Source organism: Buteo buteo, chromosome 9 (genome assembly GCF_964188355.1).
Source record: "Buteo buteo chromosome 9, bButBut1.hap1.1, whole genome shotgun sequence".
Taxonomy (NCBI): domain Eukaryota; kingdom Metazoa; phylum Chordata; class Aves; order Accipitriformes; family Accipitridae; genus Buteo; species Buteo buteo.
The window spans coordinates 42,223,911-42,251,417 of NC_134179.1; the positions used below are offsets into that span (position 1 = coordinate 42,223,911).

The 27,507-nt window shown below is 52.4% G+C and overlaps 1 protein-coding gene across 1 annotated transcript; it reads left to right on the forward strand.

The window, feature by feature from the left end:
- On the forward strand, positions 1 to 26,984 carry CRHR1 (corticotropin releasing hormone receptor 1). Its single transcript, XM_075036881.1, has 13 exons — positions 1 to 48; positions 8,524 to 8,608; positions 17,632 to 17,751; positions 18,999 to 19,084; positions 20,115 to 20,221; positions 20,586 to 20,706; positions 20,902 to 21,055; positions 21,307 to 21,367; positions 22,259 to 22,331; positions 23,495 to 23,580; positions 25,382 to 25,517; positions 25,719 to 25,760; positions 26,844 to 26,984. The coding sequence occupies exons 1-13, from the start codon at positions 1 to 3 to the stop codon at positions 26,982 to 26,984; spliced, it is 1,260 nt and encodes a 419-aa protein (XP_074892982.1).
- The last annotated feature ends 523 nt before the right edge of the window (positions 26,985 to 27,507 follow it).

Genomic DNA, 27,507 nt, shown 5'->3' on the forward strand with positions numbered 1-27,507 from the left:
ATGATGCCCAGCCTGCGTCCTGCCTTCCTCCTCCTCCTCCTCCTGCAGGTAAGATGCTTTTAAGTCTTTTTCTCCCAGAAGGGCCCTTCTGCCTTCCTCCCCATCAGCCCTCCGCACCCTGCACCGCTCGCTTTCTCTGCAATGACTTTTCCATTTCTTTGAAGGAAGGGAAAAGTAAAAGGAGAAATCGCTACACAAAGGGCCCTCGGGAGAATTCCTCCAGTCAAGGCACGGGGGCTTGGCAAGAGCTCACGATGCCCAAAAATTAGCAGGGAGGGGGCTGGAGTCAGTGAAAGGATCATTAAAGGGGGGGGAGACTCACAGCCAGGTCCTCCTGAGCGCAGCCCAGCTCTCCCAGCAGCTCCTGCCTCACACCTCCCAGTGAAACCAGCTGCCACCAGTTTTCCTTAGGCTGCTGGGAGGGGGTGGCTGCTGTGGGGGTGTGATGGATGGAGACAACACAAATGCAATGCCTAATTGTACCCCCCTTAATTGATTTTCTAAAGAAACCTCTCCTTTCCCCCCCCCACCACCCGCAAAGCATAAGACTTCCCTCTCTAAATTGCTTGCTGTGGAACTGTAGCCACTGCTAATTTTGCAGCTCTGCACAAAATGCAAATGCTTTGTCAGAAGCAATATTCCTCCTCCCCGAGGGCTCATCAAGAAATGAAGTGTTCCCAGCCCAAAGCATGTTTAAATCCCAAACCCTGGGGAAACAAGGAGATGAAAAGGTTTCCAGTGAAATCTTGAACGTTATTTGAACAAACCTATGCAGGCAGTTAAACAAAATGATCAGGTTTTTGATTAAACCTCTGTGTCAAACAGGGTTAAAAGAGAAAATTTGCCTGGCTCTGTGCAAAATGCTGTCTCAGTGGCCCAGTTGTGATGGCAGAGTTAAAAGAGCAGAAAAAGCAAAGGGTCAACCCTCTCCGTTAGCACCGTTGCAGTTCATACCCCGCGGGCTGGTTTCTCACTGTGCATCACCAGCAGTGAGAGCAGGTAGGAGTATTTAGCTGCACTTTTTGGATAGCAAAGTTCTCACCTAAGCAATGAGAAGAGCTGATATGCACCAGGCGACCTCCTTGCCAAGTTGGTGTCGCTTTTAAGAGCTCCTCTTCTGAGCAGCTGTTTTCTCCTATAACTGCACACCCCTAATCCTGCTTTATAAGAGCTCTTTGGTGGTTTTATTCCCCGGCTGGGGTTTTGTTTGGTTCCAATGCAAGAAACAAAGGTGAGACAGAGCAGGATCTCTTCCTCCCAACCCAGGTCCTACTTGGCCAGTATGTGGGGACATGGTTGGCAAAGCCACAGACCAGGTGCAATAGGGGCAGGGTCTGAGATGGGGACAGCCAAGCAAGCATGACAGCTCCCGATAGCTACTATATGAGCAAAAAGTGGTCAGAAAAAAAGCCCAGAGGTGCTGAGACACAGCGCCCATCCTCAGCTAAACCTCCTCAGGCTCAGGGGTTTCCCCAGACATCCCTAGGTGTTCCCCAAGGATGGTGTCCTTGTGATGATGGGGGGCCAAATCCTCAAAAAGCTTCCAGACTTTGAGAGCAAAACCACCCCTGTGCTAGGGCTGAGACCAGGAGGGAGTCACAAAAACCAGCCCAAGCAAAGTAAATTCTCTCCCAGCCATCCCCCAAAAGAAACACCGAATATACAAAACACCCCTTTACAGTCAAGCTATCTACTTTTTTCTTATAAATATACGCATTCAAAATTCAGACCCTTTTCCAGCACAGTCCCAACCCTCTCCTGGGGACAGCATGAGCTAAAGGACCATGAAACTCCAGCCTTAAGTGAACATGTCCCTGCAGCCAGGCATACCCACAGCAGCATCCAGCCTGCAAGTGCAGAGACCTGCAGCAGTCCAGCTCCAACAGAGAGCTCAGCAGGGGTGAATCTCCCCTACTTGGGCAAATTTTGCAGCCTGAAGATCCCTGGGCTGGCACAGCTGAGGTGTTCCCCATGCATCCAGTTTAGCATCGATTTGTCCACCTTGCCTTGCTGGGTAGACATCCCTCAGGGAGCTGGACAGGCAGACCAGGAGGGAGGCAGTCAAACTTGCTGCAGAATGCTCTCTGGCACCCTGCAAGTCATTTAAACAAACTAAAGTGGTTGAAAAGAAACAGTTCACCTGCAGCTTTTTCAGGAACTGATGACACTTCTGGGGCTGATAAAACTGTTTATGAAAGCATTTTATGAAAAAACAGAGTTTGATGCTGGGGCTGGGGTAGTTTCCCCCCTCCCTTGATCAGCTCCAGCACCAATAAGCCAAAAAACCAGCCCCCTACCCCTTCGCTGCTCAAATCCTTGCATAAGATGCGGTGCTGCAGTAGCAGGACACGTTGACCCTGGGGATCTCTTCTAGTCCTCGCTTTCCTTAAAAGCCAGAGTTGATTCAGCGTGTATGAAATCATCCCCGTGGTTTCGCATCTCCAGTAAAAAAGTGAATGGAAATGGCACAGCCTGCTCCCAGAATAGCTGCTCTATCACCATAGGATGAATATATAGAAATACGATGAGAATAGCCTGCACAGCCGGCTCAACCCTGCCCTGAAATACAGCTCTGCCCACCAGAAATCCTGCACAGGGCTGGCCCAGAAGTTTGTTGCGAGCAACAAGCTCAAGCTGAGGTCCGAGTCTGCAGCATTTAGAGAGGCTGCATCTGTGGTTTTATCTTGGAGAACAGCATTTGGACCCAAAGGAAAGCACAAATCATTAGCACGGGGTTCCTTCAACAAACAGAGCCCAGGAGCTGTTGTCCAACGCTTGAGAGCTGTCACTCATGAGCGGGTGGCTCTTTCTGAAGATGGTATAACATACCCAGAGGCCCATCTGTTGTTTTTTCTTTTTTCCCTGACTGTATTTTGAGCTAATAGAAGAGACCCTCCTTCTCTGCAGAGTGTCCTGCTTTATCAATGAGTCACCCACCCAGAAGCGATCGCCTCCATTCAGGTGGCAGAGGGCAAAGGGTGTTGGACTTTTGCAGATCATAGTCCCTCTTCCACCCTGAAATCCTGTACTGTTTGCCCTGGAAAGGCAATGGCAGATGCAGCTCTGGTGTGGCCAAGCTTTCCCTAGCTGTGAATGCAGATAAACTGGAAGAAAATTACAGGTGAATTAAATGGTGGCTGTTCAACCCAGGTGATGGATGAGGGAGGGGGCTTGGAGCAGCCAAGATGTGGGTCTTGGGAGACTGCTGGGGAAGACAAATCTCCAACCCCAAAATGAAAATATCTGTGAATGCACATGGGTCCCACATGTACAATCTGCAGGAGAGTTTAATACAACCACTTTAGAAAAACAGCCCTCCCCTGTGCTTGTGTCCATCACTCCAACTCTTCTTTAGCAGCCTTTGCTCTGGCAAATCTGGATGCCATGGGAGCTGCTTTGATTCATGCACTGTCCCCTTCCCTGGCTTGTTTGTGCCTTTAGCTTCCAATATCCAAATGCCGTTATTCTTTTTTTTACTTGTCTCCAAAAATCCATGCCCCTTTTGATAGGTAAATTAAGTCAGAATTATTTATGGCAAGTGAGAGAGGCCAGAGCTTAATCCAGGAAAACCTTTAATTGCTCATAAATCAGGTTTTACAGGGCATTCATTTAGCCCTGATTGATATTCTTTTGTTAGGATCTGTATCCAGCATGCTCAGAGAGAGAGTCCAAACTGAATCAATACTCACACCAAAGCCTCTGTCTACACACAACAGGGGCTAGCCCTCTAATCTGGCTAAATTCATAAATTCACAGATTTTAATGCCAGATGGAGGCGTTCTCACTGCCTGCTCTTCCCCCCTGAGTAACATCAGCCACAGAAAATCCCCCCGTGGCTCTTGCTTTGAGCCTCGTTCTGCTGCCTGCACTTTGCCTTGATGCCTTGACGCTCGCAGGGCTCCTGATGTGGCTTTGCATGAAAGTAAGTGAAGGAGCTTGTTAGTAAAGTGCAAATCTTGGAGAAATCTTGAGCTCAGGGGGTGGCAAAGCAGGTCACTGTCAGGGCTAAGGCAGGGGATGGTAGAGGGGGTCCTTCGTGGGCCAGATGCTCCCTGGGGCTTTCATTCATGGCTTGGACTGGGGATGGGATTTATCCAAGTGAGAGCCCTCAAGGTGGAGGTGGTAAGAAGCTCATCACCTGCAGAAGACGGTGCCCGTAAGTCAGAGGAGACAAGGGCAAAAGGGATCCCCCACAGCAGAGTGAAGGCAGGGGGTAGGGAGGGCTGGAGGCACCCTGGCCACCTCCAAGCACATTTGGGTGGGCAGCTCTTTCGGTCAGGCTTTTCAAGGCTACCTCCAGCCTATGGCTGTGGTGTTGGCAAAACATGCCGCTCCATGCTTTCCCTTCCCACGCCACTGATGTTGCTCTGCCGTCCGAGGTTGGCATCCAGCTCTTTTAACATTTGCTGTGTTTAATGCCCAAAGCCTGACACCTTTTTCTGCAGGCTTGGGGCCAAAAGCAGGCTCGATCCCAGCCTAACAACCCAGGGAACCTCAGCAAAGGTCCAGGGCAGAGACTGTGCTCAGCCTTTCGCGTGCCCATGTGTCCCAGGAGGTCGTTCTTCTTCCACACCAAGTGTTGCAGGAGGCAGCAACCCCGGCCAAGCTGGGGAGCAGAAGTGATGGGTGAAAAGGTCCCTACAGCAAGGACAACTCCAGGGTGGCTGGTGTTGACCCCCCTCCCAGGGATGTCTCAGTGGCCATCACCATCCATCGGTCCCGCTGACCTCTCCAGTTTTGTGCAAAGCCACTGGCTTGCACTGCTTCATCCTGCTAATCGTTCCGCTCTCCAATTACAGCCCTGTCGGCAGTGGAAAACCCAAGCCCCATCTTAGATCACTAATTAGGCTACGAGCCATCTATCTCGCTGCTCAAAGTTGTCAGCCCTTCCTGCCATGCAGATCCGAAATTGTTTGAGGCAATAAAATATCAAGGGGGGACAAGCCTGTCTCTGGGTAGTATGGTGCAGGGGGTTGATGTTTGACTCAGATGTGAATATATTAATTAATATCTGTGGATTGCTTTGGAGAGGGAAAGCACTGCAGGGGGACATTAATTCCTAAATGTTATTAATTGAATTGTGCTGCTAGGTCAGTGGCAGGTCATAGAGACTGATGCTGTGCGTGTGTGTGCGTGTGTGTGATTTTGCTGCTCGCTCCCATACCAGCAGCGAGACCCCCAGCCTCCTCGTGCCGAAGAGCTGACACTGTCTCAGCCCACTGTGCTGCATCTCCTGGCCCAGGGGACCTGCCACCCTGTGCCCCTCAACGGGCACATGGAATGGCTCCAAAAAACCCAGTGGCATTGCATCAGGACATGGCTAGTGGGTCCAGATAGGAGCAACCTGCCCCACATGGTGCAGCACAGCCGAAGCAACCTTAGGCAAGCGGTACTCAGCGCCTCAGTTTCCCCTCTGGGACAGCCTTGACTTGGTGGGTGGTGGGACACCAATTGCAGCTGGTGTTTGCCATGTGTGGGATGGAGTAAACACTGGAGCAGCATCAGGTTTTGGTGTCTGAGCTGTGCAGCGAGGACTGGTGGGGGCCGGCTGATCCCGCTGCAGGAAACCTGGGGGCAAAAGGAATGAGCCTGCTGCTCGCTGAGGTCCGAGGTTAACCCAGCACCACTGGTGTCTGCTGCGATGCCTCCCCATGTGTAAAAGAGACGTTAGCAGAGCCTGGAAGGGAGCTGGACAGATGCTGAGGCAACGGCAGGGGAGCCACTGGTGGCTCCTGATGAAGGAGAAGCTGCTGCCAGTGTGGGGCCAGCGTGGGTCCCAGCAGAACTATCGACCCCATGGGAGCAACGTCCTGGGCTGACCGGGACTTCTGGGCAAAGAGGCTGCTTCTAGAAAAGCAGATTGCGCTTCTTCCCCATGCAGCTGAATGCTCAGCTGAAGCTCTCCAGGATTTTGGCAGCCTGAGAGAGGTCACGGAGGTGTTCTTCACCGCAGAGCATGATTTGCCGTAGCCTATGTCAAAGCAGGGCCAGGAGGGCAGAGGGACACGGCCCTTCTCTGGCCCGAGCACGACCCACTGCTGTTTTGGGGCTGTTGAGGCATGCTTGGCTCCAGCCTGGCCAGCCAGGGACCTGCTGGGCACCATGTGGCATCTCATGGCAGCGATGCTCTGGCAGGTGAAGCTCTTCATGGATGGAGCTTTGACCTATTCTCTCTGCAAAGCCTGGGGAGGGGATAAAGTAACATGTAAAGGGCAAAATAGATGGGAACCCGACCATCAGGGTACCAGACCAGGATGCTTTTGGTTTGTGCAAATCCACCTGCAGCTGCCACCTTCCCCAGCTTATTCCCCTTGAGCTGGGGCTGACGGAAGCGGGGAAAAAGCTCTGCCTCTGTCAAGAGCGTTGGCCACATTGCAGTGAGACAAGACTCAGAGCCTGGTAAAAAAGCTGTTAGGGTTTGTTGTATTTTGGGGAACCTTTTCTTTCTTTCCTTCTTCCTTTTGTAGCTGTTTCAGCTCATTTACAAAGCCTGCAAAGAGCCAGAGACTGCACTCCATCCATACCCCCCTCTAGCTGTAGCTTGGTCCATATTGCTGCTCAGTGCCAAGACCTCTCCCTGTGTCTGGAAGGAGAACGAGCACTGCCAGGCTGAAGCAGGCTGCGATTAGGAGAAACACATCCAATTAACACTTGAGAGCCTGTTCTGGTAGGCAAACCATCCCAGCCCTTTTTGGGAGGAACCCTTTCGTCCCAGCTACCTGTTCAAAGAGCCACCAGGTCCAGCGGGCACCAGCTCCAGGCATCAACGCAGAGGGGAGCCAACCCCACTAGCACATCGCTTACCCCATGGCTGGAGTTTGGGTGGTCTCAGCTTTTGGCAAAGAGACCCAGGAGGTGCCCAGCTCCTGCAGGACCAGCACAACAGGGGCTCCGTGCAGCGCCTGCGCTCAGGGCAGGGTTTTGCTGCCGGATCCCCTGTGCCATCTGGAACAGTCATAACAAGGAAGCTATTCTCAGCTCCATTTATACGTCTGCCTGACATCTCTCTTGCTGTCAAAACCAGCTTCCCAAGACAGTAAATAGTTGTTTGGAAAAGAGCAAGTGGGTGCTGAGCTTGTCTCCGTGTCTGAATAAATCCTGCTAATGCTTTGGTAAGGTGCAGGGGATTGCTGGATGTGCCAGCAAGAGCAGCCGGTGTTTATATGGCTAAAGGGCAAGAGGAGGACCGTCTTCTCCCTACCCAGAGCAGTTTTGAAGGTAAATGGCACTCGAGAAGGGAGATCAGGCACAGGGAACCAGCCTGGCCGGTGGAGAAGGCGGTGGTTGTTGTTCATTGTATGGGCTCAGCAGAGGATGGTGTCCCAGCCTACTGCCCTGGGGAACTGGGAGCTTGCTTGCAAGTAGAGGAGGCTGCAGCCTTTCCTGCCTCCAGGCTCAGGTTTGAGTTTCCCAAGGGATCTGTATGTGCTTGTATTTGGGGGCACGGTTCTGCCGTTCAATCAGTCACCAGGGAGCTTTCATCCAAGGGGTTTAGTCAGTCCTTGCAGGACAGGCTTGGGGTGAGAAAATTGGAGTTCAGTCTCATCCACCATTGGCATTCATCTCCTGAGCAGAGGGGATCAGCCTGTGTCACGGTGTCACCCACCTCTGAGCCGGAGGAGAAAGTGGGCAGCTGCTCTGGTAGAAATCTATGTGTTTTGCAAAAGAGCAGGTCCCCTCCTTCCCCCATCTGCCTCCCTGGTGAACCTTGGGTCTAACAGCACCATCCCTCTGCCGTCTTCCACTTGCAATTGCCTTACTTGGTTTTCGTTTCCCCAAACCCCTGCAAAGGCACAATAATTCAGTAGTAGTTTTTCCAAAATAGCTCCCCATGCAGATGGAGTCCATGGTTTTCACTTGCAGCAGAGCTGCAGAGCCGCCTGGGAGCTGCTCTAGAAAGGGATGGGATAGATCCTGGTTGATGCTTCCAATGCAACGCGAAAGTCAGTGTTTGCAGACAAGCCTTTCTCCTGAAAAGGCTTTAGCCAGACCCGGTTGACTGTGGATCAGTTCTCCTTAAGGACGTGTATTAACATCTTCCCACTGACAGCTTACAAGGCTGTGATTTCAATAAGGTATTGAAAATCTGAGCGTGGTGTCAGGCTCATTGTGTTTCCCCTGTCTGCTCTCAGGTTGCAAAGGTGCTAAAACTAAAAGTGTTGATTAAATTGCTAAATAGCAGAAGCTTCGCAGCCCGGCAGGGGCTGAGCAGGGCTGCAGTATGGTTTGCTGAGGGGGATATTTGGGGCAGGAGAGGATCGGTGGGTGGGAAACGGAGCAGAGACCATCAGTCCCACAGCCCCAGTCTGGATAAGCCCGGTTCCTCTGGGCTGAAAAACCCATTCTGCAACTGCAACGAGTGGGTACGTGTCCATCGTGCAGCTTTGGGGGTTGGCATCCACAAAGACATGGACAAGCTCAGATCTGACCCACCCACTGCCATGTCCAAGGAGGGACTGCGGGCTGGGGAAGCAGCATATTACACATATAACCCTGCCTGTGGTTTGCTCTCTCCCCATGCAGGCATTTCTCCTCTGGGATAGCCCAGTTGCAGCCTCCATCCAAGAGCAATACTGCGAGAGCCTGCCGCCTGTCACCAACCACACAGGTGAGTGTCCTGCATCCCCAGCCCACCCCAGCCATCCCCAGAGGATCCCAGTGGCAGGGGTGGCTGGAAGAGGGTATCGCAGAGTGTCTCTGGGCTGATCTGCAGCTGCCTGGCTCCTTTTTGAGTGGAGGTGGGATGTGCTGAAGCTGCGTTGCAGCCCCATGCTGGCTGCTGCAGCAGCCTCTTTGCAGGGTGACAGTTGAGGCAGGTTGAAGATACAGAGCTCAGGAGAGCTAAAAATAGAGAAAATAAATGTCTGTTGGGCTGGGCTTAAGGGGAACATGGGCAAAGAGACATCTACCCAGCCCCTCCTTCCACACTGCCCATTCCCTGCCATGCCCAGGGACACCAGGACCTTCGTCCCTATGTCCACCCCCCTCTGCCATCCCCCTGCCCAAGGGTGACAACTGGAGGTTGTGACTTTCTGTGGAGACCACGTCACCAGTGTAGTGTGGCCACCATGTGCTCAGGGCTCGGCCACCCTCCGTCCCCCAGCGCTCCTAAATGCGTGCCATTGAGCACTTTGGGAGGCCACCAGCCCTGAGGAGTTTTGGGGACATGGCTGTGGCCAGGGCTGGCTCAGCTGAGCTGGGTGAGACCAGCCAGGTCATGGGCAGCTCACTCCTACTCAACACCCGTACATGGGTTTGCATCCAACCGGGTCAGGCCCAAGATGTGTTTGTGCCAAAACTGGCTTTTAGCCTGTATTCAAGACGTGACTTGGATGTCGCCTCAGCAGTGACAGGTCTGGTTCAGCGACAGGTTTTGGGGGAGGAAAGGTGGCTGAGGGAGAAGAGAGGAGCTCACAGGGACAAGGAGAAAAGTCCTCCCCAGCTCAGGGATGCAGCAGTGTTTGTTTTCCCACGATTGAATGACGACCAGAGCAGGCACAAAGCAATTGCCCAGTTTGCCCTGATCCCTGCTGCTCGAGCAGCTTTCTCCATCAGGGTGATGGATGGCCGCGGAGGCCCGGTGCTGACAGATGGCTGCCCGCCACCCGGCACCCATTAACAGCAACATTAAAAACTCCTTAAAAAACCACAGCTTGGCACCAGCTGATTCAGTGCCTGGCTGAGCCCAGGCCACCACTGCCCTGCAAGGAAGCATCCCCACAGCATCCCCAGCCCAAGAAATGGAGGCAGAAAGCCGAGGGAGAGTAAGGCTGCTGATGGAAATGGAAATGCCTGCGTGTCTCTGGCATGGGCACAGTGCAGACAAGAAACCTGGTCATCACTCATGTGCTTTGCTCCCTGAAGGTTTCACCACTCTGCTCAGCAAGGTGGTTGTCCTTGGCTATGTTAGGCTGTGATAAGTGGCATTTGTTTTCTTCTTACTCACCTCCCCTGGTGCAACATGCGTCCAGCTCTGTGGGCTCTGACCCACAGAAGCACCAGCCAAGCACCGCAGGACCCTCTTGCCATGCACGGACCAGCTGGTGGCACGACCCAGGGCAGCAGGCAGGTCCCAGAGCCTCCTCGTGCCCAGCTCATGGCCTTTGCCACCCACCGCTGGAACGTCCTGAGGATGCCCAGGGGACAGGACAGAAAACAGGGAGAAGTTCTCCATGGCTTTGCTGATGGATATGCCCTGCAATCCCTGCCACCCTCAAGCAGTGGGTGTTGCTTTCTGCAAGGACTGGGCTTTGCTCAGTAGGGATTTATTAGAGTGATTCCAAGCAGGATTTAGCGCACCTCAGTGCCCATCACCCTGGGACAGGGGAGCACAACACATCAGGCTTCAGATCTGCAAAATCTCCAGCGCCTCCGCGCATCCGACCTGTCATCCCTGAGTAACTCATTAATTTGGGATGGGGCTGGCGCATGTGACAGCCGCTGCCAGCTCGAGGAGGGGGCTTAGAACCAGAGGTAGAGATGGAACTAATTGTCTTATGTCTGCTGCTTGATAAGTGGAGCTCAGCGCCAGCCCTCATCCTTGGGGTCCATTTAAGCCCTGCCTGATTCAAGCAGCGATTCCTAGGGAGGGATATTTACAAAACTGGAAACTTTGTTTCAAGGCTATTTAACATGGAGAGTTGTTAGGATGACGCTAATGAGAATTGCAGCGAGGCCAGGAGACTTAATTTGTTAATGTCTGCATAACCCTTGGGAAATGGCACATGCTGATAACACGAGCCCAGAGGTCCTCCAGCACGCGGCTCGGCAGGGCATCAGTTGGATGCACAAAGGAGCCCTGCCTCATGCCCGTGTGCAGCATCCCTCCTCCGAAAAAATAGCCCAGCGTGGGCTCGCCTCCTCTCTCGGGTCACCAGTCCCTTCATTATTTAATCTCACACTTTTTAATGAGGACGCATGGCTGGACAGTGATATCACCAGGGTGCCAGCACTCTCCAAGGCACATGCACTGATCTGGAAAGGTTTTTGCTCACAACAGCGTAGTGGAGACAGACCCGGGGTGATGCTCACCAGGTTCATGGGGTGCAGGAGTTGCAAGCAAATCCTCATCCCAGGAAGCGGAGCAGCTGAGCCCCACAGAGCTCCCTTATCCTGCCCTCTTATCAGCATTGATTTACCCATCTTCCTCTAAGCACACTGTCTCCAACGCAGGGCGATGTCCCTTGGCATTCAGGCTCCCTGCACAGGTATGATGATCCAACCCGATATTTTAGTATGCATCAAAAATAACTCTCAGTGAGTCCCTGATTCTGGCCACTGCTGGGACACGTGGGCATCCACGCGCAATTGGCCACTCCGTTAGAAAGGCTGCTTTCCTCCGTAGCAGTGAATATTTTCTCCTCCAGGTAGAAATCATATCAGGCTGGACTTCAGGTCAACGTGGTGCATTAGGAAAGTCGGGTCGGCTGCACCCCCAAACATCTGGAAGCCAAGAAATTCCCAGATTAGGTTTGAAAAGGAAGGCAGCGAGGATCAGCACCCCTTGTGCAGGGTGGATAGGTTCCTATCCCGAGGGCTCCCAGCCTACAGATTGCCTCAGACCGCAAATTTGTCTTCCTGATGATTTCAGCTCCCCGGGGTCTGTGCGCAGCTGCTTCTTGCCTCACCTTGCCAAAAAGCCCGTCAGGGAGGGACAAGGTCATCTCACCCATCGGGGCAAAGCATCCCCCTGCAGCCACAGGACCGCTTCCCATCGTGGCACTTCCCTGGGAAAGCCTCTTCCTAACTAATAGATGAGGCTTTTCCAAAGCAGCCCAGAAGAAAGCACTTGAGCGGAGCGAGCTCGGAGCGCTCATGGGGTTGTTTTACCGTTCATTGCATTCAAGCTTGGATCAGCCCAAGGAGCTGGCACCCAATTGCTAACAGCCCCGGCTGGTCCTAGCTGCACGATTCACTCCTTTAAGCTGTTAAACTGTTATCACAAGAAATGGTTATCCTCAACCCCATGTGTATGCTTAGGAAAGAGAAGGAAGCACAGCTGATTCCTTCCTGGGAAAGAAATGTTTCCTGCCACTGCAAGTTCACCTAAAGTAAAGGGAAATGACACCAAAGCTAGGCAGAACTGAAGAGAAATGTCTTTTTTTTTTTAACTGCAGGTTTTTACAAGGAAGGAAAGGGAGCGTAGCTTTGCATTTAAATAAAGCAAATCAAGTTGTCCAGTTATAGCAAAAGCCTGTGGCTGAGAAGCACAGGAGAGCAGCGAGCGATGAGAGCATTTCCTTTGCAGGCGCTTTATCAGACAGGTTTGGAAACATGTTTCACAGCAGGTGACAGTTTGACCAAGAGACTTTCCACTCTCTCCAGCTCAGCTTCCCAGACCGCTGACGCTGCTCCAGCAGTCCCTTCTGATGCCGCTGCTGTTTCATTCACTCACTGACTCCCCTGGGGAGAGACTGAAATTTAAATTCATAAAGGTCAAATTAACAACATCAGCACCTCTTTTCCCTTCAGCCTCGTTGGCATCTCTCCCACCAAGGCAGAAATATTAATAAAAGGAGTGAGCAGGGGCTAAAGGGGCAGCAATGAGTCTTGGCAGGGACTCAGCACCGAGGGAGAGCAGTGATACTGGGGCAGGTGTGGGAACCAAAAAATGTGAACTCACCTATATGGAAAATCATAGTGGTTTAAAAGTCTACTAGTATCGATAAAGTCATCCTTCTCCATCATCTATGAAACAGGGGTGTCAAAAGAAGTTTGGTTATATTCATAGATTTTGTTGTAGTGGAGGAGGGAAGAAGGTGATGAGGTTTTTCTGGTAGGAAACAGTGTCCTGGCACATCTCAGCATGAGCGGCAGCTACAGCAGTTAAACTGTACTTTGGACTGGATACAGTAAAATCCTTGCCAGCTACTCTGTTCAGTTATAGCCAAACTAGAAGTCTTTGCTAGGAAAACTCTGCCAGCGAGGGATTATGATTCTTCGCTCACCCACCAGCAGAGCCCAGCCAATACCAGGGAATAAACCACTTGCTGCTACCCTTGGTAATAACACAACTCCAACCACTCTACAGGTCATATCAGGAGAACAAGCTATGCCCCAAACCCAACCCACTACATTATATACTCAATAAATAGATATGCTCCACAGAAGCTGTACATGGATCAGTCTTAAGTGATGACATTGAGCAGATGCATCAAATACCAATGGCAGAAGCCAGGTTTGATGCCTCCTATTTATTCTTCTCCAGAATAGCAGCAAAGACCCAAGGGGACAGTCAATGATGGTGAATAGCAACAAGCTGAAAATTCATTACAAAGACACTTTGCTATCATAACACTTAATTAGCCTGTGTAATTATTTTACATTGAGGATCATGGAACTTGAATGTTTGGGAGGATTGCTGGGGATTTTTTAAGGACTGGACTCTTACAAATATAAATAGAAACACCCAATGCCACTGAAAGCAGTGCTGGAGGTAGAGTGTGAACAAGGATCTAAGTATTTTGAGGCAACCACAGTTGCTCCCAGCCATACTGAGTACCCAACCCTGACTCAGAGGGAAGGCAAGTAGCTCCACCACCCCAATTTCAAGCCTGCATTAACAGAAATTGTCCCCCAATGCCATTTCCCTCAATGCCTCAGGGTGTTACTCAAGCATTTAGCACCTGAGTGGCTCCGCAGCTGGGATCCAGCCAGCCCTCCGCTTGAAATAAGAGCATCCCCCCAAAGGCCCTTGCTTTGGGGCAAAAAGGTGTGAAATGGCTCCTGCTGCTCCACCAGCGTGGTGGAGCTGCCTGGGAGGGACAAACAACCTTTTGCGTGCTGGCTGCAGTGAGTATATTTTGATTAGACGTGGAGTTGAAGCCCTGATTACCAAATGCCAATGCTACAGCAGGGAAACCCTCAAGGAGCCAGAGGCTTCAGCCTGCTCAGGTAGCAGCAGCAACGCAGTCACCGAGGACACGAGGGATGGACAGAGATAACTGTGGTTGAGTAAGAGCTCAGGACAGGTAGAGATATGAGCTAACACTTTTCAGCTGTTACTCAGCCTCCTGGGACACCTTAGATAAATAACCCCATCACTCCCAACCACAGGAATGAGTCTGTGATTCAGATTTCTATCATCTCTCCTGGCCCCTTTGCATTGCACAAGGGGAGAGAGGCTTCGCCCTTCGAGCAGCCGGAGTGTTGCTGGGGGCACAGCAGCAAGCCAAGATGCTGCACTGGTGTGTAGCTTTGCGCCGTGTGATGTGAGGACATGTTTACCAGCACGGTTATATCAGTACAACCTTTGCTTCAGTCCTTTTCATATCACCCTAGCAATGGTTTGATGGTACAGTAACACTTCAGAACTCCTGGCATCAGCTCAAGAGCACCGTGGCCACACGTCTGGTGGTGCCGGCCCAGGATAAACACACTCCATCCTCTTCAAATTTGCTCAAAATCTTTTGGCAGATTAGCTGGGACCGGAGAGCTTTACACCACCAGGCTTCACACGGCTGCACGCCTTTAGCTTGGAGCCATCTCAGGGGCCTCTGCGAGTGGTGGAAGCAGGCTGGAGAGGGATGTTTTATATAAACAGGAGGGATATTGCTATAGTTATCCTGAGACAGTTATTGTGATATAGTTGTCTCAGCATAAGTCCCTGGACAGGCACTTTTTTTCTTCAGAAGAAAGGAAATGCTTTATATTGCTTCAAAGCAGCACAACCCAAAGGAAATAGGGTGAGAAGGGATTCGAGTGACTTCCCCGATGCCACATTCCCCATCTCAAGGCAGGACCAGCTCCTTCCTTCCCCAAATGCCGTGTTTCTGCATGGGAGGGAGCCGAATCAGGGGGACTGGGTGCAGGTAGGAAATTCATTGACCTTTCTTGCTGTAAAGCTGCAAAGACCAAAACTGTCTGTGCAGCCAACGGTGCTGAGAAAGCTGGAGCAGATGTCTGCAGAACCTGGGGGAATAATTCCCCTGCAAATATGGATGGGCCGCAAAGCAGATATGAAAGCATTTAGCACTGATACATATAATTTCCATGCTCAACAGTGCTCCGCATACTGGGACCCGCATGCCACCGGGGAGCAGCTGGAGCAGACGGTCATGCTGGGCAAATGGGACATCGCAGCCCTCACGGCACTCTTTGCCTTTGCTGTTTTACTTAACCCTTCCCCAGCAGGACATTTTTTTTTCTTCCCTGTATGCCAGAGAGAGCAGAAAGAGCAGCATCTGCTTTCTGCAGCTTTTCTTCATCAAGCCTTTCTCAGTGTGAGCCCGCGAAAAATATTACAGCCTCCCACTGGATTAAAAACTGGTGGGACAGACCTCAAAATGATGCCTACAGCGGTGCTGGGACAAAGCCTGCTGTGCACAGGGTGAAGTCCCAGGAGCCTTCTACAGCCTGGCTGAGCCTGACCTCTGCTCAGCCTCCAAACCCAAATGTCACCCCACCCCAAAACCCTGACCCATGGGACAAGGAGGGGGCTGAGCTCCTGGTGATGCTGCTCCACCTTCACCCCGCATCCCTGCCGTGGTGGGGCTCCAAGACCCATCCACTCAGGTTGTCATCTGGTGGGTGTCCATTGCACTTTAATGGGAGTGCCAAGCAGCATTAAATCAAGTGCCTTGGAGAAATGCGGAGATATTAAATCCAGACTTGAGCAGATGTATAACAGAACGATGCCACCTTTGTCTGACCACATCATTTCCATGAATCTATCTTGGTTCTGGTTATTAATGGCATTGCTGTGGTTTTGTTTTACTGATGGAGAGTACCATTGCTACTGCTGCCCTCTGGCTTTGCTGATTTTTAATTACTGAGTCTTCCTGCTTGTCCTCCCTGAGCAGCCTGCATCTGTGCCCCAGCACAGCCCCTGGGATGCAGGAGGGAGACTGAGATGTGAGGGAATGGGGAGAAATTGGAACTTGTGCTCAGCACCACTGGTCACAGGGAGCGTTTTCAATGACTGTGTGAGCTGCTCAGGGCATTAGTGCTGTGCAAGCCCCATTTTTATGTGCTGGATTATTCCAAGTGAAGCTTTTCCTATTCCAGATATTCAAGCAGCTTCTCACCTGGGTGGATTCCCAAGTGGCGAGTAGGGAGAACACTTGCAATTTAACTTTGCCCTTAGTTGAAGCAATTACCGGTTGTCTTTTCTCCACCTGAATGAATATTATCATAAAATTTTAAACAGGGACTTCATTTTCTGTGATCCTCTGTATCTCTGTCAAATTTGGGTCAAAACAACTAAGGAGCTCAATAAAATGCTAATGGATGCAGATAAGCAGAGACACACACAGTACATGTGATTAAATGCACCTTGTTTCCTAATAAATACAGGCTTAAAACAGTTAACTTAAAGTGAAGGTTGCCGCAGCAACCATACACATTAGCAAAGCTAAAAGCAAAGGTCATCGTTGAAATTAATTTCTCACTACAAGCTATGGAAGGCAGCAGGTAATGTTCACCACGCTCTGATGCTTCCCCAGCTCACATGCTTGGAAGTTGTTTTCCCTTGCGAAGATGTTTGAAGAAAACCCTCCTTTTCTTTGCACTGAAAATTTGCTCTGACAACATCCCAAGAAACTAAGGAGGAAATTTTTCAGATAATCAATGAAAACAAATATTCCCCCATGAAAACCTTCATCATATTCATAACACAGTATTTTGCTTTTGTTGTTTGGTCACTCTTTAGCCAGCTCTATCCATAGGAAGTTTCAGGAAAGGCATTCAAAATACAACCATCGAGTCCGGGTGGAGAGGAAATGCTGTGTTCTCGCAGAGAACTGTGAATTGGGGTGTTTTGCCTTAGGAAATGGCAATGTCTGCCTCTGTGCCGGCAGCACAAACATTTCTGGTACCCAGGAGCGGTTTTCGCTGAACTCTGCCCCTTCCACGGACTCCTGCCCATCCACCTGCTGCCTGTCAAGGATTGTATTATATGGATATTACAGCCGTTGCGCTTCCTACCTCACTTTGAGATGTAGCTAGGACATATTTAGCTACAGTACATGTTGTTCTAAATATACACAAATTATACATAAAAAAGCCTGCAATCTGGCCTACCTAATGCTTACGTTAGCACACTTGTGTAGCTGGGAAAAGCACACAAGTCCTGCTTGAAATCTGAAATAGCAGCAGCAGACTTGGAGTTTTCTTCCCGGGAAAGGCTGGAAGAGACCAACGGGAACAGCTAGGAAGCAGATCTTGCAGCCAGGAGGTGTGAGAGGGTTGGAGGGGCTCTGAGGAGCATCCCACCAGCACCACTGGGAAAGACAAAATCTGGCTTATTGCTTGCTGTGGCGGGGCTGGATGCCAAAGTCATACTTGAAGAAAGGAGCAGGGCTGGAAGACCAGAGCCAGGGAACCCCAAGTTGAATGGGAAGCCAGGTCAGAAAACCAGGTTTGTGCCAGAACTGGGCTTAATCCGGGTGCTCAGACAGGACCAGGGCAATAGTCATGGCCAGGATGGATCAACCAGCCCTTGGGGACTCTTGGCACAGACCTTGTTTGCTGTCTGCCATGAGGGTCTTCTGGGCGCTGAGCTTGCAGTGACCCATCAGCTCAGCCAGGACTGCAGCTCCAGATCTCCAGGCAAATCTTTACCCTTCAACAGCTTGGAGGTGGCCCACAGTGGCCCACAGACCTCCACTAACCCTCCACCCTTTTTTCTCGCAGGTCCCCAGTGCAACGCCTCGGTAGACCTGATCGGCACATGTTGGCCCCGGAGTGCGGTGGGACAGCTGGTAGCTCGCCCCTGCCCCGAATATTTCTATGGCGTGCGGTACAACACCACGAGTAAGATGAGCAGCACTGGTGGAGACGTGGTGGAGGAGGGATGGGGGAGCTCAGAGAGCCACGTGCATCAAGGGCTAAGGGGGCACGTGGGCCAATATATCTCTGGGAACAGAGCTCGTTGCGGGGTCTGTGGGATCCATCAACCAAAAAAGAAAAAAGCCCTCATATCCCAAATTTCAGGGAGGGTGGTTTCAGAGCAGCAGCTTTATAAGCAGGTCCTCCTGAACATGTCCCTGCGATGGGGGATAGGGCTGATGTACTCATCTTGGGGACAGGGGAAGAGGAGTGAGCCTGCCTTGCTGCTGGACGTGGCACAGAGGTCTGCAACACCCAGCTGAGCAAGGACGGGGAGACGTTGCGGCTCATCGCCTCCCAGCACGGGTGACTGCGTTGTCACTGCTGATGACGTGCTGGGAGCAGGGGACAAAGCAACAGCACTTGAAAAGTGCCCGAAGCCATTCCTAGCACACGGTTGAGCTTCTGACCACCCAAGCGCTGCTTTCCATGAAAGAAACACCTTGCTTCCCACAGAAGACATGAATTTTTCCATCCCACACCTTTTTTGCCACAGTGGAAGATCGCATGCATACGGCTCCTGCTTTGTGGTGCCTCTCATGCCGTTGCAGGAGTCTCTTTGCATTAATCCATACTTGTGCCTGCCTAAGAGCCATCCCCATCCTTGTCCCATCCCATCGCTCTGATGAGGCTCACAGTCTCTCCTGCTAATAGCAGAAGCCCAGCATCGCCCCAGTGCTGGCATCACCCTGGTGCTGACACTAATCGGAGACTGCTCCGGGGCTGTCGTGGCCGTTCCTACCCAATTAGCCTGTGCCGCTCGCCATCCTTGCTGGGAGGCAAAGAAAACTAACGCGGGGAGAGAAGTGAAAACTTCACACTGCCGTTGCGGCAGGATGGCACGTGATTGCTCGAGCAAATGGCACAGAGGAGGGGAAAAGGAGAGTCGAACTCGTGCTGCTCCCTTTGCATCTCAGTGGTGGGAGGTGTCAGGGACCCCCAGCACCGAGGGGCAGAGCTGGTGCAGACCCAAAGCCCTTGAGCGGGTCTGAAACGTTCCAAGGATTTTGGTTCTGCAACTGCAACCGAGGCAGCATCTGAGCTGGCTTCAAAGCAAAAGATGCCACTGGCTCGAGGCCAACGACCCCCCGAGTTAGTGACAATCGTCAGGTCACAACTTTGTCCCCGTCCCTGTGCACCGTTAACCCTTTGACAGGCACCTTCTCTTTCAGATAATGGCTACAGGGAATGCCTCGCTAACGGGAGCTGGGCAGCACGGGTCAACTATTCCCAGTGCCAGGAGATCCTCAGTGAAGAGGTAGGACCTTGGTAGCCCCTTAGCCGGGATCTTAGCAGGAGGGTGAGGGACAGACAATGGAGTTTCAAAGGGCAAACAGCATCCAGGTCGGGAAAGGCCCAAGGGAGCTGTGGGCTGGGTGTGCAGCAGCATCCCAGATGTAAGGCTGCATGCAGCACATATGAACCCCTTCTTGATCTGCATTTTCATTCCCTGCCAAAAACAAAGCCACTCCTGTTTCCTTTCCTGTTAAAAATCCATGAGAATTTGCAATGTGAGGTCTCCTGGCCCCAGGACCGCTGGGTGCAGACCAGCATGCCCTCTAGCCCCATCACCCTCCTCCCGCTCTCTCCTGACACAAGCACTCAGTGCAAACCCCGTCCCTCCCCGCTGGCAAAGAAATAAAGGAGGTGTTTAGGAAGCTAAAAGGGATAAAAAAATGGGGACCAAGAATTAAAAGCCCCTGAGCAGGTCAAGCCACCCCTCAGAGCAGGGAGAAGAGATACTGACTGTTCATTTGCAGTTGATAACCACCTCTGGTATTTAAGATGCTGATATCTCTTGCCAGGAATGGTTTTCTCACTCAGTTAATTGCTAATTCACAGGTTGGATGAGGGCCTAACAGCAGGAGAGATCAATTAATTTAATTATCACTCACACCTTCCCGAGATCCCCTGCTCCCTCTGCCCAAAATCATCGCAGCCTCTCAGGTGCCCCCAGGGCAGCAGGGAATGAACTGAGACACCAGATGTCAGTGAGCTCAGCTGAATTACAGCAGGATTTCCCCAGAGGAGGGGTTGGGGATGTCCCAGGGCTGATGTAGTGGCAGCAACCATGGAAACGCCTGAGCCCTTTGCAGGGCCAGACCGGTGCCTCTCCTGTCCGTGTTAGCCCCATCTCCACTGTCCCGCACCAGGTGGGCTGCAGTTACTTTCCGAAAAAGCACCCAAATTTTGCAGTGCAGCTCTCAGAAGTGATACGGTGGAGGAGGTGGGTTTGTGGTGGTACATGGGACTGGTGCTGACCCCCCTTCCCCATCTCCCCCCACCAGAAGAAGAGCAAGCTGCACTACCACATCGCCGTCATCATCAACTACCTGGGGCACTGTGTCTCGCTGGGGGCCCTCCTGGTGGCCTTCGTCCTCTTCATGCGCCTACGGTGAGTGACCTGACCCACTGCTGTGCTCCTGCCAGGGCACAAGCCCACGGAGGTCACCCCACAGCCCTTGGGCTGGGGACGGACCCAGCCCCTGTGTTTTGCCGTGTCCTCCCCCACAGCCATCGCTCTCCAGTCTGGAGGGATCACGCCTATCTCAGGGTTATTTTCCTCCTGCTGCTTTTTTAAAGCAGTGGGTTATGGAGGCAGAGGGTCCTCCTTGGTGCCTTCTACCTCCTGGCCTTGGTCCTACCCACCTCACCCAGGGCATGGCCCCAGCAGCTCACCCTTGGGGTCCCAAAAAACAGCCCTGTCCCCCAACCATCCACCACCCTCTGAGGGTCCCTTGTCCCCCCCCCCTCTCCAGGAGCATTCGGTGCCTGAGGAACATCATCCACTGGAACCTGATCGCAGCCTTCATCCTACGCAATGCCACGTGGTTCGTGGTGCAGCTCACGATGAACCCGGAGGTGCACGAGAGCAACGTGGTAGGTGCAGCTCTGCCAGGCAGCTGGTCTGAGCCAAATGGGGCTGCCTGGTGGTTGGTGGACAACCCAAGCTTGTGAGAAACGTGGGTTCAATTGCTCTGTTGGGGTCCGTGTTGCTCTGTGCACCAGTTTCACCACTGTAACGCAGAGCTCTGCTCCTCACCCTCCGTGTCTCCCTCCCAACCCCCTCGGCAGGTCTGGTGCCGCTTGGTCACTGCCGCCTACAATTACTTCCACGTCACCAACTTTTTCTGGATGTTCGGCGAGGGCTGCTACCTGCACACAGCCATCGTGCTCACCTACTCCACGGATAAGCTCCGCAAGTGGATGTTCATCTGCATTGGCTGGTGTAAGTACCAGGATTTCTCCTTCACCTTCTGGGTACCCAGGGTTTTAGTCGTGGGTGATTCCCACCTCCATCCTCTGCTCCAGCTCTTCTTGCACTCAAATCGCTGCAAAAAGGCTGCCAGAAGCAGGAGGATGGGATTTGCGGGGCCCTATCATCTCACCGGATGGTTTGCCCCGGGTGAGAAAATCCCTGTTACAGCATGATTTTGTGGCAATGTTGCACTCCTGAGACTCATCTGTGTTCATCTGCAGGTATCCCCTTTCCCATCATCGTCGCCTGGGCCATCGGGAAGCTGTACTACGACAACGAGAAGTGAGCCTGATTGCTCTCATTCCCCATTCTCCTTTCTATCCCAATTCCCCAGAGATCAGTTGTGCCAGGGGCTGTGGCAGGCATGGATCCTGCCTGGAAGGGCTGCCACCAGGCAGGGTACATGGAAAGGGTGGGAGGAAAAAAAGATAATATTCTTCTGTTCTTTCTTTTATCCCACCTTTAGGCTCTCTGCTGCATGAGCCCTGCCTGCAGCCGCCTGCCAATGCATTTTTCTCTTCAAAGGGCAAATGAGATTTTTAAGGGGGAAAAGGCAAGATTAATCCAGAGCTCCTACAATGTGTTTGCTAAATGGAGCTGGGATTTAATCTACCAGCAGAGATATAAACTACCACCACCTGAGCCATTTTCACAGAGACTTGCTAATGGAGGTCTTAGCAGGCACTTGAGAGTTCATCACGTGGACTGGGAAGTTAAAAGGAGCCCCTTTAGATGAATGGCAGCTTGTCTTGTTTTTCAGTGCTCGTTTTGCCCCCTGACTTCAGCAGCCCTGTGCTACCCACGCAGGCACAGCACTGATTTAACAAAACTCAGCAAGGTGCTCCCAGGACACAGATACACCCGTGTGAGCTCCTGCGAGGTTTGCTGGGGACAGAGGCCACCTGGACCTGTGTGCGTGTAAGGTTGTCCCTGCTCATCCTACAATAACCGGTTCCCACGTCCATACAGGATCCATAAACACCCCCACAAGGTCCCATGCACCTCCATATACCAGGTTCCCGGGGAAGCTATTCTATAGTGGCTACAGCAGTGTAAGTTGTAGTGCTTTCACCCTATGGACAGTGACTTATAGAGACTGTGCAAGGACAGGAGTAAATCCAGATCGCTCACGCTGCAGGCTTGTCCGCGACACCACTTGTCCTTGCCTTGCAGGTGTTGGTTTGGGAAGCGAGCGGGAGTTTACACCGACTACATTTACCAAGGCCCCATGATCCTGGTGCTTCTGGTAAGAGCAAAGTGACCTTACTTGCTAAATATAGGGTCCTTCCTGACTGCACGTGGGATTAGGCTGCTCCTCAACAGGGTCTTGCCCCCTCCTTTAGCTTCACCCTGCTGCAGCTGGTTACGCTGCTCCACAGCAGCAATGCCACTCGCCCTGCAAGCCCGGCTTCCCCTCACCCAAACTGTGCCTTTAGCAAATTTGGGCACCTAAGCCACAATGAGAAAGAGTGTGGATGAATCCTGCTGGCTTGGGTTGGGCTAGAAAGGAAGCCTGGAGACCTCGCTCTGATAGGGATGCTCCCATCAACAGACTCCCACATGCATCAGCAAGTCCCTCCATCCCTGCCCTGGCACTATTTGGGGGCAGGTGGGTGCTTTGCCAAGCATTCGTGGAAGCCTGGGGACCTCAACTCCATTCCCTGATCCATATCACTTTGCTCTTGGCCCTGGGCAGAGCAGCGGTGCTTGAACCAGGGGTCATATGAAGCATAATTTGCTGGGGCTTTGGCTTTTTGGGAAGGGACGAAGAAGACCAGTGGTGGCAAGTCACAGGCAGCAGTGCCAGGGGTTCAACCTGTGTTTGGAGGGGGAAAGCCATGCACAAGGTCCCACAGCTTTTCCTCCCCCCTTGCCCAATGCTGAGAAAACCCAAGGGAGTACTAATCACCAGCACCAACTGGCCTCACTGAATAATTGAGCCTGCTTCTCATTTCCCAGCCCGTCAGGTAGCCAGGCCACTTCTAATTTGTGTCAATTGTGCTCAGCTCCCTGTGCCACCTTCCCGTGCCCTCATTAGCGGTTTGGCAGCTGGGAGCGTGGCCAAGTGGCTCCTTGCTGTGATGGCAGCCACTCTCCCAAAATCCCTTCGGCCACCTTATATTCCTCCTCCCCCTCCAATGTCTTCACCTTCAGCCCTTTCTCTAACGCTTGCCCTTCCTCGTCGATCTCCTGATGTGCCCTACTCCCTTGAACAAACTCCTAAATCTTATTGCTAAAGTGCTTTAAAAATGATAAATGCAGATGTCCTGTTCCAGTGCATGGAAGGCAATAGATCAGGTTCAAGAGGAAACCTTCCCATTTCCCCTGGTATGGCCCATTGCCTCTGCTGAGGAAATGGGAGGAAATGTTGGGGGAGCAGACACTAACCAAGTGCCCTCTTCCTTCCAGATCAACTTCATCTTCCTGTTCAACATCGTCCGAATCCTCATGACGAAGCTCCGAGCTTCAACCACGTCGGAGACAATCCAGTACAGGTAAGAGCGTGAGCAACCCTGCAGAAAGCAGACCTAGAAACTGCATTAGCGTGATTAGGGGAGAGAGGAACAGCCCCATCAGCCAAGTATCAAGGAGATGGGTGCGTGGAGAGACATCTAAGAGCACCTCAAATGCTTTTTGGAGACACTTGGCCATTGCATCTGGGGCTGTTGAAAAATCCTGGCTGGTGAGAGCTTTGCAATGGAGAACATGGATGGCTGGGTTTGCCTTTGAAGGGAGCTGTTGGGAGCTGAGTCTCTTTGCAAAAGTCTGTTTCGATGGGACCCGATCAGCTCGCCAGGCTCAGAGCTGCAAATCCTGGCACGGAGGTGAGAATTAGATCGCCGCTTGGCAGCAAAGCAAAGGCCGAGGAAGGAGTAATGAATCGATGCCACCCCAAACACCTCCTCGCGAAGCCGCAAGGAGAAGGCAGCACAAGGCAGGAAGATTTAACCCTTCCCTGCTGGGGAATATTCTGCAGACAACTTGGGAGGTACATAGTCAGAGTAGCTCTCTGAAGTACCTAGAACAGGAGAAAACACCTCGGTCTTCATCAGTGCTTCTCTCTGGATCATTTTCCAGGCAGGAATTGGGGAATCTCGCTGTGTGCTGGGTCAAGAGAAGCAGGTTTGGGGTGGAGAGTGGCTTTTTCAGCTTAGAATGGAAAAATTCAGATGTTATCATTGGGAAATGCCAGCTTTCCTCATTACAGAGTATCGAGCTGGGATGAGTGATTCAGCTTGGGGTGAGCAAAGATAAAGGTTATTGAAATAGGCTGGTTGGCCTCAGTCAGCAATTTTGAAAGACACTTGGTTTTCCAGTATTTGCCTGATTTTGGCAGGGAAGGTTTTTCACCTTTGGGCAGAACAACATTTTCATTTCCCAGAAACATTTAATGGGACAGGAGAACTTGGAGAGTTTGGTAGATTACAAACTGTGCAGTCCTGCCTGAACCAGGCAAGGGACAGCCCTGGAGGGCTCCTGCTCACCTTAGACAACGGCGTTTGGTAAAAAGCTGATGGATCTCCCACTACCATGGCTGTTCCCCTGGGGAAGAGACACCAGTGCATGCGCCGTCCCATGATTTCCCAGCCTGAAGATGCTCATGTCCTTGGTTATTTCCAGCTCCTCCGTGCCATCTGCCAGTTTGTGTCAGTGGCTGTGGCTCTCCTCCCGGTCCATGATGCAGCACAGTCCCTGTCCCCATCCCTGCCCAGCCCAGACCTGCCAGGGATGACTTTTCCTGTTTTCAGCTAATGTTGGAATCTGTCCATTAACAGGATTTTTAAGCAGAAACTGTTGGCTTGGCATTGTTCTTGTCCCCTAATCCAAACAAAGGAGATGCCAAGCCCCGAACCTTCTCGCGCTCTCTTGTATCAGCACTATTGCTTTTCACAAACCGCACTTGTAATCTCATCAAGAAAAGATCAAATTAATTAGCTAAGTTTTTCATAAACCCAAGTTGAAGGGTGTGAATTATTTTACCCTCCTTAATTCCTTTTTAATCGAGCCTTAGATCAGCCAAGCAATCATTTCACACCAGCTCAAGGTCAGGCCTCCTCTGTCCACTGCCCTTTTCTGGATGGAGAAACCACAGAAGGTGCCCAGTGCTCAAACCAGCCCAGTCACTTGGGAATCACACTGGAAAACAGCTCAACTCTGCTCCGTACTCCCCCTGTCACTGGTTTGCCCAGACCCAGTCAGACTGGTCCCAGTCATGCTGGTGCTGGGAGTGGGATGGGGAGAGTCATCATGCTGAGGGCTGCACTGCAGCAGCTCAGGTCCATGTTTTCTCCCCAGGAAAGCAGTCAAGGCCACGCTGGTGCTGCTGCCCTTGCTGGGAATCACCTACATGCTGTTCTTTGTCAACCCAGGGGAGGATGAGATCTCCAGGATCGTCTTCATATACTTCAACTCCTTTCTGGAGTCCTTCCAGGTATGGTCCTCAGCACTAGCTTCCATCCCAGTCCCCCCACCAAGGGATGTGGAGGAGCTCATCCTGGCTGATGCCTTGCCCCACTTCTGCCCCCTCCCAAAACCAGACATCCCCAAACCCAGGGTTGCTCCAAAGCTCCTGAGCCTGGGGCTGCCTGCTGGCCGTAGCTCTGCGGTGACTCTGCTACTTGTCTCCTTCCAGGGCTTCTTCGTCTCTGTCTTCTACTGCTTCCTGAACAGCGAGGTGAGCACGGGGTGCTGGGGGTGCTGGGGGGGCGGGGGGGGTCTACACCCTTCCTTGCAAGGAGACACAAGCTCAGCCTGAGGCTCTGCCTCTGCACAGGGCTTGGAGGGTGCTGGCACCCAATTCCCCAGCTGAAGACATTTGCTGGTGCTTTACCTCCAGTTCCAGGCACATCTGCAGCCACAGGTTATGTCCAGATGGGAATGGCTACTGTCGGTCTCCTCCTATGGAGGAGGAAAATCCACCCCCGAGAACAGATGCTCTAGGGGTGCACCCGTGTGATTTGGTGCAGCAGAAGAGCCAAGGGTCCCCCCCATCCCTGGAAAATCCTTCCCCAGGGTGATCCCCACACACACCTGGGTACCCAGCCCGTAGACAAGGGCATCTCCCAGGCTCTGACCCAAAACACAGACAGCAGAAAGCTGGACAAGGGCTAGCTGGTGACCCAGGAGCACATCATACCATGCAATTCATGGTCCTTCATCTCTTGATCCCAGCTGGGCTGGCTGGGGATTTCGGTGTTCACCCAACCACACTGTCTCAGCCGTCTGCACCCAGTGGCCACCTCCCAGGGCCATCCCACGCTGCAGTCAACGAAAAGCCATTTCTTCACTATTTACCTGCCACACAAAGCACTTGGGCTGTTGTAGGGTGGAATTAAGGTTGAAGAAATGCCACTAGCATGAACCAGACAAGCCATAAAACCTCCTAGACTGTCGCTCGCGCCTCTCCCAGCCCCTAGCAGCATCCAGTGCAGTGTGTAAGATGCTGGCTCTCCTGCAAAGCCCCTGCTCAGATTTATTTCTCCTTCTTGTTTCCATTTTTCACTCAGAGGCACAGTCAGTTTGGTTCATCTCTCTTCATAGCTGCAAGGGCTGCATTTCACCGGCATGGTGTCAAACAAGGGTGGGTGCCCTGGGAAGTCACAGGGACTCCTGGGACCCTCCCGGCCCCGCAGAGCTTAGCAGGGTTTCGGTAGAATTTTTGGTTGAAAGACTGAGGATGAGGATGGCTGGTGCCTCTGAACAACTTCAGACAGCTGCATGGTGACTAAATGTCCCCTCCTCTGTCTCACATCCCCAGGTCCGATCAGCTGTACGGAAGCGGTGGCACCGATGGCAGGACAAGCATTCCATCCGTGCCCGTGTGGCTCGGGCCATGTCCATCCCCACCTCCCCGACCCGCGTCAGCTTCCACAGCATCAAGCAGTCCACGGCTGTCTGAGCTGGGAGCGAGCTGCTGTACGGGATGGGGGAGCCAGCGTCCCCACTGCGTGGGACCCCTGACGTGGCACAGCACGGGAGCCAGGTCTTGCCTGCACCCACCAGTCTTGCAGAAGGCGCACAAACTCGCTGCAGCTATAGGAAACCCTACAGAAGCTCCTGTCCCGCTTGCTGGGGCAGATCTGTAGGATAGGACAGCTGAGATGCTGCTTTGTCATCTCCGTGGCAGCAGTGTGACCTGCTGGGGTGGCAGAAGGAGCCGGAGGCACCCACAGAGGTTGCAGCAGTCTCCCTGCCTGCCTCCATCCTGGGCATGATGTTCCATGTCCCATCGTTGCCTCTCTCGAGTTTGTCACTGCTTTGAGGTGACAGGACAGCAGGATATTGCTGGGATAGCTTGTGGGGCTAATCCCTTGGGAAGCTGGGTCAGCCTTCCAGTGACTGCATGCTGGGATGTTGCTGGGGGGCGACCAAAATTCTCTGGGGGAGCCAAAGCCCTCTGGGTTGACGGGGGATGGATGGAG